Source organism: Gambusia affinis, linkage group LG12 (genome assembly GCF_019740435.1).
Source record: "Gambusia affinis linkage group LG12, SWU_Gaff_1.0, whole genome shotgun sequence".
Lineage (NCBI taxonomy): Eukaryota > Metazoa > Chordata > Actinopteri > Cyprinodontiformes > Poeciliidae > Gambusia > Gambusia affinis.
The window spans coordinates 12,827,035-12,848,403 of NC_057879.1; the positions used below are offsets into that span (position 1 = coordinate 12,827,035).

The 21,369-nt window shown below is 37.1% G+C and overlaps 1 protein-coding gene across 3 annotated transcripts in view; it reads right to left on the bottom strand.

Annotated features, from left to right (window-relative positions):
- Nucleotides 1-21,369, bottom strand: part of LOC122841089 (ephrin type-B receptor 1) — a 171,970-nt gene that overhangs the window by 60,788 nt on the left and 89,813 nt on the right. For all 3 annotated transcript variants that reach the window (XM_044134091.1, XM_044134089.1, XM_044134092.1), the window contains exon 4: nt 5,768-5,923. In XM_044134091.1, coding sequence (XP_043990026.1) covers nt 5,768-5,923 — 156 coding nt within the window. The remainder of the gene's footprint in view (nt 1-5,767; nt 5,924-21,369) is intronic.

Sequence of the window (21,369 nt, forward strand, 5' to 3'; positions counted from 1 at the left end):
TTTAATTATAAAATAAAATACAAAAATACTATATAGAAATAAGATATAAAAAATTTCTTTATAATTTTTATAATAAGATATCAAAAAAAAAAATCATATCTTAACCCTCCCGCAGTCTTAAGAGAAGAGTCATTTAGGCTTCACAAGTTTATACACTGTGAGTGGTCCGACAAGGTCGCACTGACAGTAAGTGTGCCTTTATGACGGCTTTTTGTGTGGTTTCGGAAACTGACTGTTTGACGGGTTAATCTCCCAGCAATGTTCCTGAATGTTACGCTAAGACCATAAGACCATGGGATGTTGAAAAAACTGTGATATTGTTTTTGCTAAACATTCGCATGTACCTATGCACACAACCGCTGTAGAGTGACTTTTCAGTGGCGTTGTCTATCAACTTCATTTCACCAGTGTAGTTCAAAAAAATAAAATAAATAGGTCATTTAACATAGATATAATACATATTTGCCTCACAGTCAAATGTTTTTAACACAAAGCTTGGGCAAAGAAAGAAAAATAAATGGTGAGAAAAACTGTTAAGGTATTGCTGCAAATTCAGCAAAATAAGGGGCATGACCTATATAGTGTGATTACTATGGTCTGGCTGAGAGGGACAGATAGTGCTCAAGCCGCAGGTCAAATGGAATATAATCATGTACTTGGATGCTACAAGATGCATTGTTTGTGGAGTGAATATGGCACAATGGGGTGTTGGAGTGACAGGAAGTACTTTAACAGCTCCCCTGGGAGCCGTTCTGTCTATGCCCAGTGAGTGTCCTTTGTATCATCCATCACACACTTTAGAAACCCCAAAACTTGCAGTGTTAGTGAAAAAATACTTTCCCTAATGTCCAAACTATATTCCTCAACTACTTCCATGTTCTGTTGTCAGGACATTCTGTTCCAGTATCTATCAAATATTACAGACCACTAAATATTTCAGATTTACTGTCTAAAGTGGGGTAAGATACCTTATATCTTTATTTGTAAGCACACAGAGGCAGCAATATATTTCTGATACTCCTTATGTTTGACTTTTATTTTTGTTCCGTAAGTCTTTCTCAGATGTTGTCACAAGATTTATTGGCGATCACTTTGCATTCGTAAGGGTGTCAATTTTGGTCAAAGATTGTCCAAGTCTTTACAGACGACACATGGGATCCTCTGTCTCAGTGCAGGTGAATGTTTGAGGGTCTACTGCTTTGTTTCTTTACCCTCTCAGGATATTTTAATAAAGGTTAGATGACATCTGACACCTGACCTTGTTTGTGCAAATCAATAATCATATTATGCTAGAAAATATTTTTGGCATATTAAGCTAGAAAATATCATCAGACAGTGATGACAGGGTTAAATGCATCGCTGAAAGTTAGATAAAAGTCAGTTTTATGCACATATATCAATGATTTAAGACTTAGAACGCTGATGAACAACCTGTTGAAGTTTGAATACAGTCTTCAGGCATTTGTCTTTCCATTTTTTGTCTCTCGATCCTTTGTGTATTATGAAACTCTTATTACAAGTTAGCTACAATCCACCAACCCAAAATGTAATCCAATTTCAATCTCAGTCTTAAGATTTTGTTCTGGATTGTACCACAGGCAATCACATGTAACAGTAGTTCCTACTTTTCAAATTTTTTTTTCTTTTTAGTTTGATTTTGGCTTTCAAAACTCAGTTTAGCTTTGAGTTGTCAGATATGGTCTTGCTTGTGGTTGTATTGCTTTAACTGAAGAAATTATTACATATATTACCATGTATTAATGGTACACTCACATAAAGTGCAAAGTGATTTAAACAACAGCTATGATGATGTATTAAATTATGAGGAACTCCATGAAGAGATATGACATGGAGTCATATCATCAATATCATGATACTGACTAAACATTTTGATTTAAAAGTGTAAAATAAGTGTTTTCCAAGAAATCAGGAAAAACATGATATATGATACATAAAGTATTAATTTCATTTGCATTTAGGCTAATGGTGATACTACTCCTAACTGAATATAACACAACATAATTATTTTAACATTATTTTGAACTGCTTATGTTTTTTTTTAGAAAATCTTACAAATGCTCATGCTTGTTAAAAATTACACAAAGGTTGTGCTTTATGACAAGCAATTCTTTAGACAACAGTCAAATACATTACATCAGTCCCTCGTGAATGTGTGTACACCAGCTGATATTGTGTTGTAATTCTGCAGTTCATGTAATAAGTAATAACATTTGAGCGTAACATGTAGCAACCAAGAACAAAAACCTGAGACTTTAGCTCCATTCATTATACCACTGCTGAAGGAGGAAACTGGCCAGCTCAGAGAAGATTTAAGAGATTTCAAGAGCAAATTTAGAAAGTAAATACCAACTAAAGGACAAAAATCAACAGCCTACTGTAGTCTCTCTTTTCAGAGGGAAAATAAAAACAGAGAGTTAAAAGAAATGATTTGAAATAACTTAAATAATAAATAGAATAAAAAAACAGATTCATGCTTTTGTTGTCTTAAATTCTATGTTTTGTTTCCATTATAAATGCAGAGAAACAGATTGGACTAAAGGCTATTGAAAGAAACAATGTAGAACACTCATCTATGCATACATTTATCAGACATTTACAACACTGTGTGTTCATATTTTACAGATTCATTTCATGTCCTTCACAAACTGGTTTGAGGAGGTGCATAGAACAGTTGGATTCAAATATGTAAATACACTAGAATCTATTTATTTTTCATTGGGACTTTTTATGATCAATTTTGCACGCAAAAAAATTTACCTGGTCGCTTTTATTTTTTTCAAAATTTTTATGCATTCAAATGTTACTTGATTACAGGTGACTCGTTTATACACATTGAAGGAATATTTTCCTTTTCTTCCACATTTTGGTCACTTTCTCTTTTCCAGTACTGCTCACATCATGATTCTCTAGCATAGCTATCTGCTATGGACCAATGAGCAGAGGTTTAACAGCATGAGTCCCCTCAGTTACTACCAAGCTTATCAATCGACTCTCCTGACTCACATATTGAGAGAATCCCCATGGCTCAGCATGCTAGAACTAGCTGACCTTTCCTCACTGCTCTCACATGTACAAAACTATTCTTTCCTCTCACTGAGACTCATAGGAAACCAGAAACAGTGTCGGTCACCTGGGGGCTTAGAATTCAGAGAAGCGACCAGGAAGTTGCAAAGAAGAATGCAAAGTTCTTTCCCAAAAGTACTTACTTTGCTAGGTAGCCTGACTAAGAATGTTTGGCTTCCTGCTGTGAGAGGGAACACTAGTGGTGTGCCTACCCTAAGGCAAAGATTGAAAACAGTGCAAGACAGAGAAAAGGCAGAAAGGAGAGGTAAAGGATGCATTGGGGAGTTTGAAATGTAGCCCAGATCTGGTATATTCAGAACCCTGAAGGAAGAAGCTGGTGTAGGTGGGAGGATACACCATGAGGCCCCCTGCTGCGAGAGCCAGGGATTGGGCAATCCGTCAGCAAGCTAATCAAGCTGATTTGGAGCATACAGGGACCCGGGCTTCAGATGCTGGTGAGAAGCACTTAAGCTACAGCTTCTGCTCCTATATACTGGTCTGATTTAAGCTACTCTGGCAGCGCTCTTATCAGGACCCACAGTATTAAAGAGATTCTTACTAGGATGATCTCACTGGCCCCCCTGCTGCGTTGCGAGGCACCCACAGCAAATCAGGCTCTGCTGCTATAGTAAGTTGAACCCTTCAAAAGAAGCTGTGATTTCGCTGGGAACTTCAGGTTTTTTTTGGGGGGGGTGGGGGTTTTGTTACACCTGTATATTTTTAAAATCAAGAAACTAAAAGAAAAACAACCTTAAACAGCATTGAAATTATTATTTCATTTATTAAGAGGAAAATCTATCCTAACCAGCATGTCGTTATGTGAAAGTCATGAATTAAGTGTGGCTAACCTCAACTATAAAAGAAAAAATAATATACACATTTCAATTTCAGTAATCACACAAAGGTTTACCACCAGCCACAGAATTACAAAAATGGAAAAACTGTCTGAAAACATAAAGTAAGCTGAAAACATCTCTAAAACTATAAGACTATGCCACCATCTAAAGCACAGATGATAAACGTAATCTTTGAAATGTATCAGCCTGGCAAGAGTTATAAATTCTCTTGTAACTTTTTGCAGTGAGAGTTATTTTCCATAAATGGAGAAAACATAAAACAGTATTCGTGAGGACCTGTTCCTACCATAATTATTACAAGAACGCTTTGACAAGTCATCCAAGAGTTCACAAAAAACCTAAGAACATTTAAAACTCAGCAGGTCTCACTTTTCTTAGCTAGGGTCAAAGGTCATAATTAACATTAAGAGTCCGCATCAATGATTGATTCAAGCAAAAACAAACAACAAAAAAACTCACTATTGATCTAAAGTACCAGAAATGAATGTCCCATATTTGCAACAACAAAAAAAGTAAAACAACAGAAACAAAGCATAAGACAAGAACCGGTCAGTCTTAAAGAACCGTAACAACATATGAAATGATATCTAGTATGTGGAATACTTAAATATGCAAATTGTTTCCTTGTTGAGTGAAGAGTGAGGGAAAAGAATCTAGCAAAAGAGAGAAGAATAAAACCAAGGGAGGGGATAACGCTTGAATGATTGAAATCAGAAAAAAAGTAACAGGCTGCTTAGGCCATGGGGATTTGTTCCAGATAGACTGAGGGGAGCCGTTGTGGAAATTGCTTAGGGAAAATGCAAGGCCTCGAGGTAGAGCCAGATGCTATAGATGATAGAAAATTTGCAAATTTGCCACAAAAGCGTGCAGTGTATTGGAGAGCACAGAAAACACAAGATGAAGGATAAATATCTTCTCGTTGCAACATCCAAAACCAAGAGGTGTTGATGGCAACAGATCCCGTCATGCTGCACTGCAATATCGCTGCAGCTTTAAGACAATCATTATATTTATGGTCACATACAAAGCAAAACTGTAACTGCAAAATATGCTTACTCGCTGTAAAGGCTATGAATCTGCCTCACCCTTTGGAAAAATAACATGACCCTGAGCCCATTCTTGAAGCCAATTAGTCAAATCTTTGTTAATAAATCAGGAATTAATTAACAGATAACCAGCCAGCTAATGCTTTCAGGTCTGCTCTACAAATGAGAGAAAAAACAATATATATACTCCCCAGTGTCAGTAAACGAAAAAGAAAAGTAAGCCAACTTTTTGGAGGTCTTCTCCTGTGTAACTCTGTGTCAACAGGGACAGCAAGAAAGCTTAGCATATTGCTTTTACATCATATTAAGATAAGCACGATGCTGTGTAAGGTCTTATTGGATCTCCAGCGGATAACGGCAGGACAGTATTGAAGCTTCACAGCATCTGCCTGAGTAATTAGGACTTCAGGGGATGATAACAGGCAAACAAAAAAGAACAGAAAAAAATGGGAGAGGAAAAAAAAATACACAACTGCAGGGAAACAGAAAAAGCTCAATGGCACAGTGATGGAGATGTCAGCAATGCAAACCTCCCCTTACGTGATTATTACAGCCATACTGGAGAGCTGGTTTGGGCCTGAGAAACAAACTAATTTAAATACAGGAGCGTGTGCAGGCTTGACAATAGTAAGATTGTAGCTGGCCAGTTTTGTTTTTTATATATGTTATTGTCAACCCTAACCCTTCAAAACAGAAGTATACCAAGTTATTCTCCTAATACAATATCATTGTGTCAGAGTGAATGAGTGCACCATGCAACATCATGTACGCCATACTCACTGGTGCAGGGTTCATCCGGTTGATCAGCATCGCCACGGTAGTAGCCATTGCGGCAAACACAGATAGTGGCAGCCTCAGCTGTGGATCGGCTGTTGGAAGGGCACTGCAGACAAAGGCCTGGACCCTGGGTTGATTTGAAAGTACCTGGAGGGCATGCTGTGACAAGAAAAAAATGTCTTGTCAGAAAGCAAAGTAAGGGGAAAAATTAATCAGCCAAACACTAACAGAATGAACCATATTAAAAACAATCTAAGCTGGAATGTACTCCTGTTGGATCTATTTAGTTTCTCATTAATAAACACGGTGATCTAAGGAACTATGCGGTAGAGATTTGACAGATAGAAGGTTTTATGTTGAACATCAGATTTATAATTATTAGGTATTCTGTGTTGGACATTGTTATATTTTTACTGTAAATATTAGGTTCTTACATTATTATCATGTTTTTCATGTTATGCTGAGAAACAGAAGTCAGAACATTTACCCTCATTTTACACTGCTTGTGTCTCCACTCCGCTCCACCATGGAATGCACTCCACTATAAATATGCACCCATTATAGTCAATGAGGGCATTTAGACTGCTGAGTGACAACTTTGTGCACAGCACCTTTGCACTACCATCCGTTAGAACTGAGCCTATTTTTGCTGCTGCATCTCTATTCTATGCTATGCAAGAACTTATGCAAGAACTCCAGATTACAACTGATTTGATTCACCATGCAAGAATTCAAAGGGTATATATCAAATATTGTGTTTGACATATACTCTATTTGTTTAGCCCTACTAACCATAACCCAAATGTGTTATGTTAAAAACTGAAATCCCCCATACACACAAGCATTTTTCATTCTGAATATATTAACAAACATTTTCAAAACTGATGCATAGAGGGAAACTGGTTTTTATCACCTTGTCCAGTGGCACTCCCACACAGGAACATACATAGCCAAGCAACAATCGAATTTTGGATAGAGTTCATCCATTCTTGGCCACAGCTGTGCAAAAATTCATTCTGCGGTTTAACCAAGACTTCAAACATTCAGTTAGAGTGATGACATTACCTTTAATACCACAAAGAGTGAGAATAGTTCAGCAGTCTCAGTGGCACCAATTTGTCAGAGTTGCACTGAGGTGTCAGAGTCCTACATTTTAAAGGCTGTGGTGGAGGACAAAGATTATTGTGGCTGATATCGGTGCCCCTAAGTGAAGGCAATAACCTAATCCATTTACTCTTGCGCCTCAAAAGGATACAAAGCTGAGGAGATTCTGTGCAGTGTGGAAGGGTTTAATGACTATAATAACTATGATAAATGTCTGGTATTTTAGCAAGCTTACTGCTGGGGGTGGAAGCTGTGGTATAGCTGCACTCTTAAGGGGGAAAGGGTTATAAATTTAATGGGACAAGGCTGATTGATTGCAACAGCTTGACTGTAGATGTAGGGTATGCTCATACTGTGTAAAAACAATTTTTATTCCTTTTTATAGCACTTAGGCAGTAAAAGGGAGAATTAGTCAGAGAAATATGAACGAAGTCAGGATAAGAAAACAAGAGAAAAAGTTTCAAGATTTACAGAGAAGGACAGAGTAAGGTACAGCCCTGTGGTAAGTGTTTCAGGCACTAAAAGCTAAGACTTAATAAATAAGCACTGAATTTGCTTGCAACAAAATGATTATATTGTCTAGGAGTAAGAGCCTTTTAGCTTGATATGAAGAGGTTTTAATGGTCGCAATGAAAAGGAGCTGGTCCATTTCCTCTGCACTGACTGGTCAAATAGAGAGAAAATGCATTTTATGTGAGGGAATCTTTAATTCATTATCCAGTTCTTTTGTGTGATGTAATTAAAATCTGTTCTGCTTAATTTAAATGTTATAATGGACTGTTTAAGCTTAAAGGTTCTGGTCTATCTTATATGAAGGTTGATACCTGGTCTTATGAATCCTTTTTTCAAAGTATTGAAAAACCCTCCCTGGCTTTTATCGATAGTGATACAGAAAGAAATCCTGCTGAAACAGAGAAAAAATAGCATGCAAACATAACTGAAAAGGCTATCTCTCTAGAGGATGCTTTTCAGTCTGCTTTGCTGTACCCGACAGGCACACCAGAGGATAACTGACTGACTTACTGTCTAGTCACACAACACTGTTAGTAGGCAGTAGGTTATTGTGTAACAAGATACCTTTTTCCCACTAAATGAAAAACATGATTTACTGTTGTAAAATAATCTCAGTTTTTAGAGTTGTTCAATGTAGAACTTAAAGGGAAAGTTGTGATTAACTGAAATACCAAAATATCTATTGCAAGATAAAACAGCTGGTGCATCCTGTGTGGACAAAACAGGAGCAAGAAGTGCAGACATGTTTTTGTTTTTTTTTGCATAACAATAACTCACCTCTAATAGCAATTTCAATAGGAACAAGTGTAACTGATTAGTATTAAATCCAGCTAGCAGACACTCAAACACCAGGGATACTGTACAATAATCACTGAGATGGAGAAACAAATCTTTATCATTCTGACCCACATTATCAATAGCAAAAAAATAAATAAAAAATATCAAGAGCAAAAGTGCTGGCCCTACTACTTTATCTTGAAGGACAGCCTTTGTCACATTTAGATGATAGGAAGAATACTACTCAGTATGCACAATGCTTATGATTAAAAAGATTTAAATCTGGTCTCAGAGGTCTGCATCTAAAATCTACAGAAAGATAAGATGTCTTATTGTTATGTACAGTGTATACATTTGACATGTGTTTCCTCCAGAGACTTTCTCAAACATATAGCTTGAAGAAATAAAATTGATTTGTAAAAAGTTTCTGGTTTGTCTGACACTAAGATAGAAAGGACAAATATCTCAAGATCGAAAAGTACATGAAAGAGATACAAACCAAATTGCATGACCTGACTACAATGGTCATAAAAACCACATCAGGGAACAAACCCCCTTATGGAGAGAAATGTTATGTCTAGACAGGGCTTGTAAGGGCAATGTAAAAGCAAAACTGTGTCTGTAAGTATGAGTGGGGCTCCCGTTTCATGTGGGAGAGGTTTTCAAACTCTGTTGACTTTTACCGGATTTTACATGTGATAAGATAAGGCTCCTCGTACTACAAGCATACTGGGACTCTGTAAAAGAGCTCCTTTCCCATATGTGGAAGCACAACCCAGCTGCAGAGACATTTTATAAGGCAATAAGTTCTGACACTATCCAACGTTACAAGACAATAAAAGCACAGATCAAAAATTACTTTCCAGCACAGGCAGTGAAGGAAACTTATGTGTTATCATATCTGATCCACTATCATATGCAGATGCCATCTCACAGAATGCACCAAGAAATCTTCACATGTGCTGAATTGGCTCTTGTGGAAACAGTCCACTATGAGTTGTTCACTGTGAGCTTAATGGAGTGCGAGCAGAATGTGTACATTAGGTTCTGCCCTCCGGTTGTGTGTTTACATTCAAACTGCAGCTTCCCTGGACACTCGTAAATGGGTAAAAGTGAAGAGAAAGGCAGAAGAGCCTGTGCTGAATCAGCTCTCTGAGCTAGCAGTGCTGCAAATGAGCTTCAAAGCAAACTCCGTATGAGGAAAAAGAATGTACACAAACCTCATGCTCATGTACACACACTCGACTAAACATACACATCCTAAAACCCAGAGAAAACAACAGCAGTACTACAACAGAAGTGACATCAAGGAATGGTGATTTACAGAGCAGCAAATTTAGTCACTGTTGACCCCCATTAAACGAGAGTGTATCACATTTTCCAGCATTTGATTACTTTGTGTTCAACAGAACCTGAGATAATTTAAGGCCTATCGTTCAGAAAGTAGGAACGCTGTGATCAGCATAACAGGAAGGGAGATAAGTGACAGCCAGGCAAAAGCAAACAGGCAGCCACACACATATGTTTGTGCAAACATTTTAGAGACAGCAGAAGATTAATGTTTGGGTAGATTATAAATCCTACCTTGGAGCTGAAGCTTCTTCTCTAATTGAAACATAATATGCACATGGATCCAAACATTAAACTCATTAATTAACTGCTTACTGATCTGTCACTATGGGGAAAAAAAGACAGGCATGGACAAGGAGAGAAAGTTAGACAGTGTGATTCATGTTTGCAAACCCTTAAAATGATCTTGTTTTAAAGGTTGGCAGAAATGGGAAGGGTATCATTACGCTATGCTTCACTGAATTGGGAACTAAGCCTAAATTCCTCTCCCTTGATTTGTGCATATTCAGATTAGAGACCAGGAGTTTCTGTGCCAAAGCAAAAAAGATCCATCAATCATCAGATGAGTTAGGTTTTATGGACAGCAGGGGACTGAACATTTGCTCAGCAAGTAATTAGTCTCCCCAATGGGAGGATAACCTGCAACTGAACTGGATGCATGTAGGAACAAAACTTTTATTCCTTTAAGGCTGCCCCAAGAGGATTTTATTCTTCTTCTCTGCCTTCACAAGTTTCAGAACTAATCTTTCCTCCACCTTTCCTCCCAGTCTTACTTTGATCCTGATTGACAAGTTTGAATCTGCTCCGTTTGGCTGTCTTTCTCTCTATCTATCCATCCTGTCTGGCAAACTGTACAACTGACAGAGATACCGCATCAGTGAATTTCCACTCGTTCCCCAACAGTCGCACAATGATGTCAAAGGAAGTCTGACCAAAAGACATGGCAGACAGCAGATCCTCATTGCACACCAGCATATAAAACTTTAAAAGCTGTGCACTTATACATCTAATGAAAAGGTAAATGTGTATAAATATTTATAAAGCATAAGTATTTGTATAAACTGTTTGTAGTATAGGTTTTAATCACTAGTCCAAGTATTTAGAGTAGTGGCAACTGTGACCACTATTAAATCTATTATGGAAAGAGTATGGAACAACTGTAAATACTTTTTGCTTACCCCTCTTTTCCAAATGTGCCATAAAAGACAGCCAGTAAAACCAATATTGACATAACCTACTTCTAAATTTGGAACTACAGAAATCAGAGGGCTGACGTCATATGCCTCATCCTCTGAGTGGCACATAACGTATCAGTGGAGTTTTATACATCCATATTGCACCACTAAATATCAGAATATCAAATAATGATTTGAAAGTTCTGTTTTTACAAAGTAGTGCATTATTGCACTGACTCGTCACTGCATTTAGTCTTTAAAATAAATGATCTGCAAGCTCTGGAGTACAAATGCTCAATGTCTTTGCTGAGATTATAATACAATACAATACACACCTCAGGTAATGCATCAAGTGCATGCAGGGACTTTACCACTGTCATGTGAAGTGCACATGTTTTGAAGTCAAAGTTTAAGATGTTGGATTAATTAAAATTGGTAGGTTAAGAATTTTATCAGAATGTCAAGCAAGCATCTCTGCTGTGTGCAAGATAAAATTGAAAAGTGGAAGCAAGTCACTGCAGAAGGTCAGTCCAAATATGAGCTTAGAAACTCTAAACCTTTTAGAATTATACCTTGCAAAGTCCTCTCCAGACTTTTCTGTTGACTCATGCTGTCAGTTATTTATGAGATTTTTAACCAATATAATTTTTTGGCGGCAAACAAGAAATTCAATCAAAAATTTGCAGCAAATGCTTTGGAGAGGTACTAAAGTATGTCCCATTATGTTGTAAGCTTTGATGTTTGTAAATGGTAAGTGGTATATTGCCTCTGCTTGTATAATGCTTTATCAAGTCCAGAGGACCCATTCATCCATTCATGCACAAATTCCCATGCTAATTTGCAAAAAAGGACAATTTTATTGCAATCAAATATCAACTACTACCACTGAAGTTAAACACGTCAATTAAGGTTTTTGTACTGTTAAACTGTACTGTCTGACATATCACACATTTCTGCCAAATGTTTCATAAGGGGAGGGCTATAGGTATCTGATCGAGGGGCACGAAATTTGAGTTATTGCCAGAGGCAGTGCAACTCTTGACCTCCCCAAGGACAGTCTTAACCTCTGTTGTCATCCACACAAGGTCTGGATCACAGTGCTTGAGAGACGTTAGAATCATGAATATATCCACTCAGTGACAAACACTCAAGCATTATGTGCCCCCAATTGACCCTTATTTCACACTTTTGTTCATCATTCAGTCAGAAAGACAACACACTTGCATCTGCGTCTGGTGGAAATGACTGCTAAAACATTCTGGTATTTTTATTTTTTTTTTTTTTTTTTTAGGTAAATCTAAAAATATCAATGAAGTAAAGAATTGAACATGCTGTTTGACAGAGGGGATAACCATCATCTAAAAACAAAAAGGCAATCAGACCTGTAGACCATTAGTATTCTGCCCAGCTTCTCATTGTTCATTTTCCACATAATGAGCTGCTTTTTTAAATGCACGTATTGTATTTCTCCACAAGGTCATTGAAAAGAACAATACAAAATTTGAGACTGAGGCATATGTTAAAATAAAAAAAACTTGTCAGAACCTTCAGAGAATGCCTGCAGGATCCTGAAGGTCGGGGTAAAATGCCTTTAAGGTTTATGATTTATTCATTTAGAGAAACTGAATTTAGAATGGTTTTGCATGTATCTCATACATTGCCATCTCAGGTCAATGAAGATCAAATATCTCAGTGAAAAGCTTGGGACTCCATTGCTTAATGGCTTACAAAAAGGCAGATTTTTTTTTTGTTTTAGAAGGAATTCAGAGTTTGTAGTGACATCCCTCATCAAAGCTGGTCATTGTCAGGTTCTACTATGCCCTGTCAGCACATCACAATCTCAACAGAGAAAATGTAAGGCATATAAGATGACCAGAGTTGTGTTCTAAAGAATAAAGGATTGGTCAAAACAGAGCAGAGACTCTTGTGCTCTTGTGGTTTTGTTAAGAGTGGCAACACCAGAGAAGTTCCACCCACAGTACACTCCCCCTGGTCATTAATCATCCATCCATTCTGACCCTGTCAAAGCTACTCTTCTAAGATAAGACACTCTTACACCTACAACCACCCACACGCATAGGCGCACACTCATACACATGTTTGGTACACCTTCTCCTTTCTACTTCCTCACATAGAAATTATCTCCGAACTACTATGTTTGATGCAGTAGAACCATCCAGGAACAATAGTTGACCCCACTTGGGAATATGGAAATGTTATATAATTATACAATTTTCTACCAAAAAGGTCCCGAGTTCTTAACCAGGGCTGGTGCTAGACAGAGTCCTTGAAAAGTTCTGTAAAAGAGACCTTTTGCTTTTCTATCGTCCAAGCCAAAGCCACGTCTTATTCATTTAGTGCATGGAGACAATTTTGCCACAGAAGAAATACTTACCCCATTATACCTGCGAATAGATGCCATAATACCCTCCCCTTCATTTTTAAGCAACTGGTGGTTCCTGTAAATGCCACACAATACTGCTCAGCTAATCCTTCATCCACACCAGCAGAGCTGGACATTGAAGATAAACACAATATTTAAAGCAAGATTTATAAACAACACCTGGTGATAGAATGGAGTTGGAAATAATGTTTATGGATTAGGTGAAAAATAATCAGCTGTGAGCTATATTTACATACGTTTGCTCTGTGGTTGATTTAAAAATAAACTGTCAGACAATAAGAGACAGTCAACAGTTCTTCTGACGCCAGTGCAAAATGTCTTCTCATTGAAGGGTGGTGTTTTAAATGTTTTTTATGCTGACCAATAAAAACTAAGCTAAACTCTGGTGTTTTAAACATGGTGCCTACAACCTTTTCAGTGGTTGCTGTTCCACATGAGGGTGCCCTTCGCTTCTGATAAAAATGGCACTTTGTTTTCACTTGATGTAAACACATCAAATTGATGCTTAGTCAGCACTAAGACAAACTTAGAACTGGACTCAATTTGGTGAAAAAGGCCCTTAAGACTAGGAACTCAACATATATAGGCTATTGACTTCAGCCTTAACTTTTGCTTAGGTCATTGAAGTCTTAAAAGTGTTGGAAGACAATCTGTACAGTGCCATATTATTATCAACATGTCTGGAAAAATAAAAGTACACCTGACCGGTTTCAACAGAGGGTGGTGCAGCAGAGAAGAGGTGAAAACAAAAGGTAGAAATCCTCACTCCAACAAAAAAAAAAGTCTCTCTCAGAGTTACTTCAAGTTGTGGTACATACTGAAATAAAATTGTACAAATATATAAAGCTATTTAACTGCTAACAACAGAGCCTGTGACTGTTAAATGACTGGTTAAATGAGACACATTCTCTTCAAATTAGAGTGTGTGAGCCTTAACAAACCAGCGAACAATTTAGCAGACAGCCCACACCCCTGGGCAGGCAGTTACTATGGTAACCTCACAACATTTATTTATTTATTTATTTTTGGCCCACACTTTTCCTTTGAACAGCCGGCCAATGACAGACCAGCCGACTGGGAAAATGTGCTTATTGATAGCGCCTTTATGAGCTGTGTGTCTTCGAGTATATGTATGCATGTGCATGTGTCTGCATAAATTGAGCATAATACCGATCAAGAGAGCTATAGAATATTTTAGCTCCACAGTGACTCTTCACATCTAAGTATTTCATTGGCTGTTAGCTGATCTGCCTGGCACACTGGCTCAGGTGTGTTTATGAATTTATAAGCAAAAGCACTGAGTATATAATTCAGACAGAATAGCGGCCAGAGCAGGACAGGGAGAGACAGTGAAGATGAGGAGGTATTTGTATTCTAGGAGCTTCCACTGTGCCAATCTATCCCTGGCTGGCAAGGTAGTAGAGAAAACCGCCCTTCAAAACATATCGGCTCTCAGCAGGCAGTAACATGTGCTTGCACTACAATCTACACTGTAATCAGAACCTAACAGGGGGCTGCCAGGCTCATTGCCCACCACCAACTAACAGAGCAAAAAGGGGCAAGGAAGGCTTGATGAATGGTGAAATCAGTCAATGGGTATAGTGTTATCAAGACAGATTTTATTCTACTCATTCACACAAAAATTGCCGTTTTGATTTAATCACCTCAACTTCACTGTTTAAGTCAACTGAAGCTGAAGCAGAAAAAATAAATAAATATTTAGGAAAATATGCAATTAATTTTTGGTGAGCATAAATTTGTTCCTATGTCATGTCATTCTCTGTGGTTAATGGTTTTTCAAATGCAGCGAATAAAGCCTATGTTGCAAAAAGCAGTAGCTTTTTCTTTACTATCATTTGAATTTGGGAAAGACCATTAGCTTTCTCTGTCTCAGCACTTGTCCCCCCTTTTTTAATGGATCTAGCTCATTTACTTTATGGCTTGATCAATTAATCTATAGTAGTTAACTGAAGACGCTCACGCTCACTTTTTTGGTGCTTTGGCCATTGCTTTGCTCAGCAACATTTTTAGTTTTCAGAGCTTGTATTTCAACTGTAAAATCTTCTGACTGAAGTAGTTAACAAATAACTAATTCTATATAAATACAGTGCTATCCACATTTGATGGTACTCATGGTACAGAGAAAAGAATCCTTGCATATTTCACTTTAGAAAAAGGTCATTAGATCAACAAAAAAATTGAGTCCCCACCAATCCTCACAGGTAAATGGTGAGCAGTGGTGATCTATTTCAATTCTTATTGTAATATGCATGAAGGAAAAATACACATGGGCCCTCATCAACCCTGATAGACAATGGTTAAAGGAAATATCATCCTGTATCATACTGTCTTTTTAAATTTAATCAGCTTCAAATAACCATCAAAACATTTGTATTTATTTTTAAAGTATTGCAACGAATACTTTCACCACAGTGATAAGCGGGTGGAGACCATGAATGAATGGTGACCAAAATAATTGAGAATTGGAAACATGAACCTGTTTGATTCATAAATTTTCATGTCCTTTAGTGTGATAAACAACATTATTTTATGAATAATGATTCGGAAATAAATTTTACAAATTGTACAACAAATACAGTTGAAAAGTACAACATGTGCATGACAAAAACTTTGCATTAGGATTGAAAAAAAGCAAGATCAAAACGAAAGCTGGAAGAGAACTTAATTATTACAGTTCTACTGAAATATATACAATACTGTAATATTACAATTGTCTTAAAGTAAGAGCTAAAGAATAACTATTTTAATGATATTGTCATATTAAGTAATGTAGATTTAATTTTGATTTTGTTTTTGCAATTAACTGCTAAGGCTCAGAATTTCAACAAAGTCGCCAGTTTTATAATTTTAATCTGACCCGCTTTGTGTGTTCTTTTGGACAGACAAAAATCTGTTATGAGCCAACAAGGCTGGCCCACTGAGTTGATACTGATCCCAGAGAGCTAATTAAGAAAATAAAAAAAAAAAGATATTTGTCCAACATTTCTGTTAGACTAAAATTTGCCCTTTTTTGCAATTCAAAACCAGGCTCTCAAGTGATTGCTGCACAGCTGGTATCTGCTGGTATACTCAGAACAAATGAAAATTAATTTGTTACTGTTCTGTTCCTTTCTGCATGCCATTTTAACATTTAACATAATAACAATTATGGCTTGAAGCACTTTTGGAACTATTTAAATAATGGAATAAATTAAAGAATAAAGTATTTAAATGTTAACTTTATCCCAGACATGTGGAGTTTGCTAATAAATGGCAGAATGTGGTAAGATAAAGGTAAAAATCACTAGAATGATTCCACTTGGCAGTTTGCTATTTTCATGTAACCAAACTCATTTATGCTATGATGTATTTAATCTGAATATGCATTCTTATGTATATTGCCATATCACCCTATGGAAAAACTAATTTAGGCTGGCTGCAGCTGTGACCTCATTCTTTCGGTCACGACCCAAAGCTCATGACCATAGATGAGGGTAAGAATGTAGATTGTGGGAGAGCTTTTCTTTTTGACTCAGCTCTCTCTTCACCATGACAGACCCGGACAATGCCCTCTTCACTGCAGATGCTGGGTCGATCCACCTGTTGATCTCCTGCTCCATAAGATCTCAAGAAACTCAAATTTCTCCACTTTGACCTTCACCATATGAACAACTTGGGGATGGGGATCCCAATACAATACATTCAAGTTTGTGCTTGCTAGGCTGTGTTTGTGAAAATACGTTGGACAGTTGAACTTCATCAACATATGTTAACACTGTGTGATGAAAAACATAAAATCATTTGGACATGTTGACAGGCTTTCTTCTTTTTTTAATCTCGTTAATATACTGAAATAAAAGAAAAAAAAAAAACTTAAAAAACCTAAGGTTGTACAGTTTGACAATTATGTCCACCGTGTTTCAAAAAGTCCTGTCTGAGACATACCCATAATTGGCAGTTTGGCAGATGTAGGTCAAAAGTTTGAACACAGGGTAATGTGACAATAATGGAAGTGTCAAAGAGGAAGGAATATTGTTGCAATACATTACAGATTTTTCAGAATTCTGATTGTGGATTTCAATTGCCATAAAAAACACAAATATATCACAATCATAAAAAGAAAAAAAAAGACATATTCTTCTATCTGCACTGGTTGTTGCTTTTATACCTAATGGTGAGTAATGATAAAATGTTCTCCATCAAAAGAAAAAAAGGAGCGCAAATTATATGGGAAGCGTAGGTGTTTAAAGTAAGTGGACTGAGGGCAATATAGAGAAAGGCAAACACAGAGAGATGGAAAGCAGGAGCAAAACAAAGTGAGAATGCATTCGAGAGTACATCTTGTCACTCAAATTGTTGGTGTCAGATTGCCACAATATGTGTGCTGTCTGTGATTCAGCCATTTCTCATTGCATATTTTGTGAGGGCTGTCATTTCAAGCCTAACAAGAGGCAACTGAGAACAAAAAAAGGCTGGTTAATGAACTGTATTTAAAGCAACTTTTCTATCTGTATTAGCCAATGTGGGCTGATCCAACCATGATCCTGAGTGGGAGTGCTTTCTTGCGTGCTAAAACAACAATTTTGTTAACATAACCAGGCAAGACCAGAAAATCTTAATGGATGAATGACATGAATAGAAATGTCATTCCTACACTGCAAAAACAGATGGATGTGTTAAACAAATATTTTCTAGGATTGTGTGAATGAGTAGAGGCTGACTCCATTTCCTGGCACGCAATGCTCCTGCATCTGTGAGATTCTCTTATGGTGACCAGACCCACTGCACATCTATATCTATGTCGTATTTACATCTGACTGACCTCTTCAAAACCTTATCAGTGAGCTGTATCTCCCTCCAGACAAACACATGCAGACAAACACACGGTAATGGTGTGGGTGATAACGGACTGCGGCCCCATCCCACCTGTCCAAATCTGGACAGAGCTGACCTTTATCACATAGTCAATATGCCAAAGGTATGAAACAGGCACACACATGTTGCGTACAGAATGCATGTTTGTGTGTGCTTTTGGGACCCCTGTGCCCTTATGCATTCCTGGACTGATGGAGATAGAAAGCCATTCAATAGGATGAGAGTGGATGATAGACAGCCATGGGGAGCAGCTGATGAAAGAACAGAAGTAGACTTTAAAAAGAAGCAAGTGTATAGATTTATGAAAAATATGAATACCAATATAAGTCTGATCTGCTAACTCCAGTGCCTGATGACAATTTTTATCCTAAATATATTTAACCACTAGACTATGAAAGATTTTATGTTACGTAGCTACAGCGAGAGAGAGAGAGAGAGAGAGAGAGAGAGAGAGAGAGAGAAAAAAAAACTCTTAATAAAAGACTAATCTTCCAAAACTTAAAAAATAATAATTATATAATAGATCCCTGGCCTGGTGCAAACAAATACTCAAACAAACTGCTTTGGATTACTGTATATTGTTTCCTTCAATAAATATAATTTTAAAAAATATATAGTTTAAATGAACTATTTGGTCGTTGTGAAATGACAAATGCAGTTGATGTTTTTAATTAAAAAAACAAAAATAAAAAAAAAAAAACAGGAAAGGTCTGAAGACAAATGAATGCACTGTTCACCAAAACACACAAACACACACACACACCAACACACCTTTAAAACAGCTTCCATGGGCAGGACATATTGGATTAGGAGTGATTTTTTTTTTTTTTTTTGGCTCCTTCTCAGAGGTGCTAGATTAAATGCCATTCCCACTTTACTACAGATGGCTTGAAAATAAATCATACTATCCATACACACCCATAAGAAAATACACACTCTTGCGTACATATTGTGTAGTTTCAAGCAGACATGCAAGCAAACAGACATAAATACACAGAAATTTCACGATGGGAGATATATAACATGTTGATGCACCCAAACACTAAAGCACCTGTACGGTTCAGTGCGTCTGCTCTTTGTATTTCAATCGCTGAATCGATGGTTCTAAATTGATTGTAGCTGAGCAGGGGCCAGAGATGTTCCCCCTGGCTCGGTGCCCTAGCCCTCTATTGATTAGATCTGAGAGAGCCAATTGCTTTCACACTGGATTAAGGTGTTCTGGGGCAGCGAGCACCTAAAAAAAAAAAAAAAAAAAAAAACACATAAAGAGAAACATATACTAAGTAAGGAAGAAAAAGAACAGGCCTGAGGAATACATCTTTAAACCACTAAGACCAAGAAGACAATATTATTTTCTCAACATCCAGTCTCAAAATGGGTCTCATATTTGACAGCCATGTAAATGTATTCGCCTACACAGACCAGCTGTAAATATTATTTCCACATGTATTAGTAGGATTCTTACATGTCCAAAGATTCACACAGAAATACTTTTGTGCTGCAGTATTTTGTAAGAGGGGGAATAACACTGATCAAAAAGGTGTAGTTTACTTGACAAAGACGTTCAGAAAAAGTATTTTTTTTCATACCATCACCATCAAAAGTATTGAAATGTAAACCATCTTTATAACCTGACTTATAAACTGGAATAAATTAAAGTTGAAATGTAAAAGATGGTACAGTGTTTCTTGTGTCTCAAGGCAACTTCTAGCCTATTTTTTTTAATTATTATTGTTATTTTCAATCAGACTTAAATTCATCCATGTCTGTCACATTTGTATTCCTCTGGGAACAGTGTTATGCAGGGCATCTTCTCATCATTCCAACAGTCTTCATTTCCATTCAGCAATAATCTGATTCTAATGGGGATTATGTATGCAAGATAGTAAAGGAAGAGACTGAAGTTTAGAAGAGTCTGCGCCTTCTGCCTCAAGACGGGGCCTTTTGACTGGCCAAGTTTCATGCGCTTAAACAATTTCTAAAATGAAGGGGCGTCCAATTCAGATTAAGCGCTTCTGAAAATGTAGTGCGCATAATGACAGCCGATGAGGACCCAGGTCACAAGAGTCAGGAAGAACACCCCTCAGTCTGAGTGCGTCTTAAGGAATTTCTTGGGGAGCAGCAGTCCTATTTACAGGGCATTAGGGAGTGTTAAGGCCTCACAGTGACTTTGCCACACAGGCAAGCTTAGTATGCATTTGGTTAATACCTCTATTGTCACACTCCCTCTGTGACTGCTCTCCCAGCACAACACTTTAGAATAGAACAGTGGAAAATAGGGAATTAAAGAGGCAAAAAGATTAGATAGAACTCGAAACAAAGGCAGAAAGAAATAGGATTTACTGGCCCATTCATGATGGAAAGCTTGTGAATCTTACACACAAAGGTAAAAGTGTAAGTGCACCTGCGCTGGTGTGTGTACTTGTGTGAGTTCTGTTTATGGGAGTCTTTGCAAATGCAATAAACTTTGTGTTAGTGAAAATACTCAATGGACCTAAAAGTCAAACAACCAAATGATGGGTCAACCATTTTAAGTAGTAAGAAAATTTTATTAAGGAAGTCAGTGAGAAAGATGAGTAGATAGAGAGGAAAAGAAAGAAATTGAGAAACTGATGCATTGTACAAGAATGTGTGTTTTTTTTGTCCCTATCTCTTTTTGCGTTCATTCCCCAAAGGGTCTTATTATGCTTCATACTGGCTCCAACACAAAGCAGTGTCTTTCTATCTCAGCCCTTCCAGCTCCCCAGGAGGACATTCCAGACACAGCAAATCCATTTGTTTGTCAGCTCTAGCCAAACTAATCAGATATCATTCTCTCTCAAAAGAGTAACACAGTGTAAAGTGGGCTAGTGCTGTACTTATTCTTGACCAGAGCCAAGATAAATCAAATCTTTTTCCAGACAATTTGCATGTATAAGCACTATGCATAGACTTCTGAAAAATCACTTGAAAAGTCAAAATATTAAGAGATTTATCTTTAAAAAAATATGTAGGTAGTGTTTGTACCTAGGGCACTGTATTGTTTTTACATCACTGAAATGATTAAGAAAAAATGGCCATATACATTATTTTTTTTTTATCTTCTTTGTATTACATTTTAGTATGGAGCATGTATTTTTTCTACATGATAAAGACGAAATTTGTGATCTTTGTTGTGTCATAATATTTTTACAACATCAGAGTTAGGTCAGAAAAAGATGGCTCAGTCTCAGAATTTATAAGTATATCAACATGTACACATTCTTTCCTTTAACTAAGCAGTAGAGGTAAAGAAAAAGAATGTATCTATATTTATTCACGTTTATGTGAGTGGGTTTCACAATCATCTAACTACTGTCACAAATTAATGTCTTAAGAATACCTGTTAAGAGCCAAAACAGTCTGTAAGAAAGAATAATTTTAGCAGG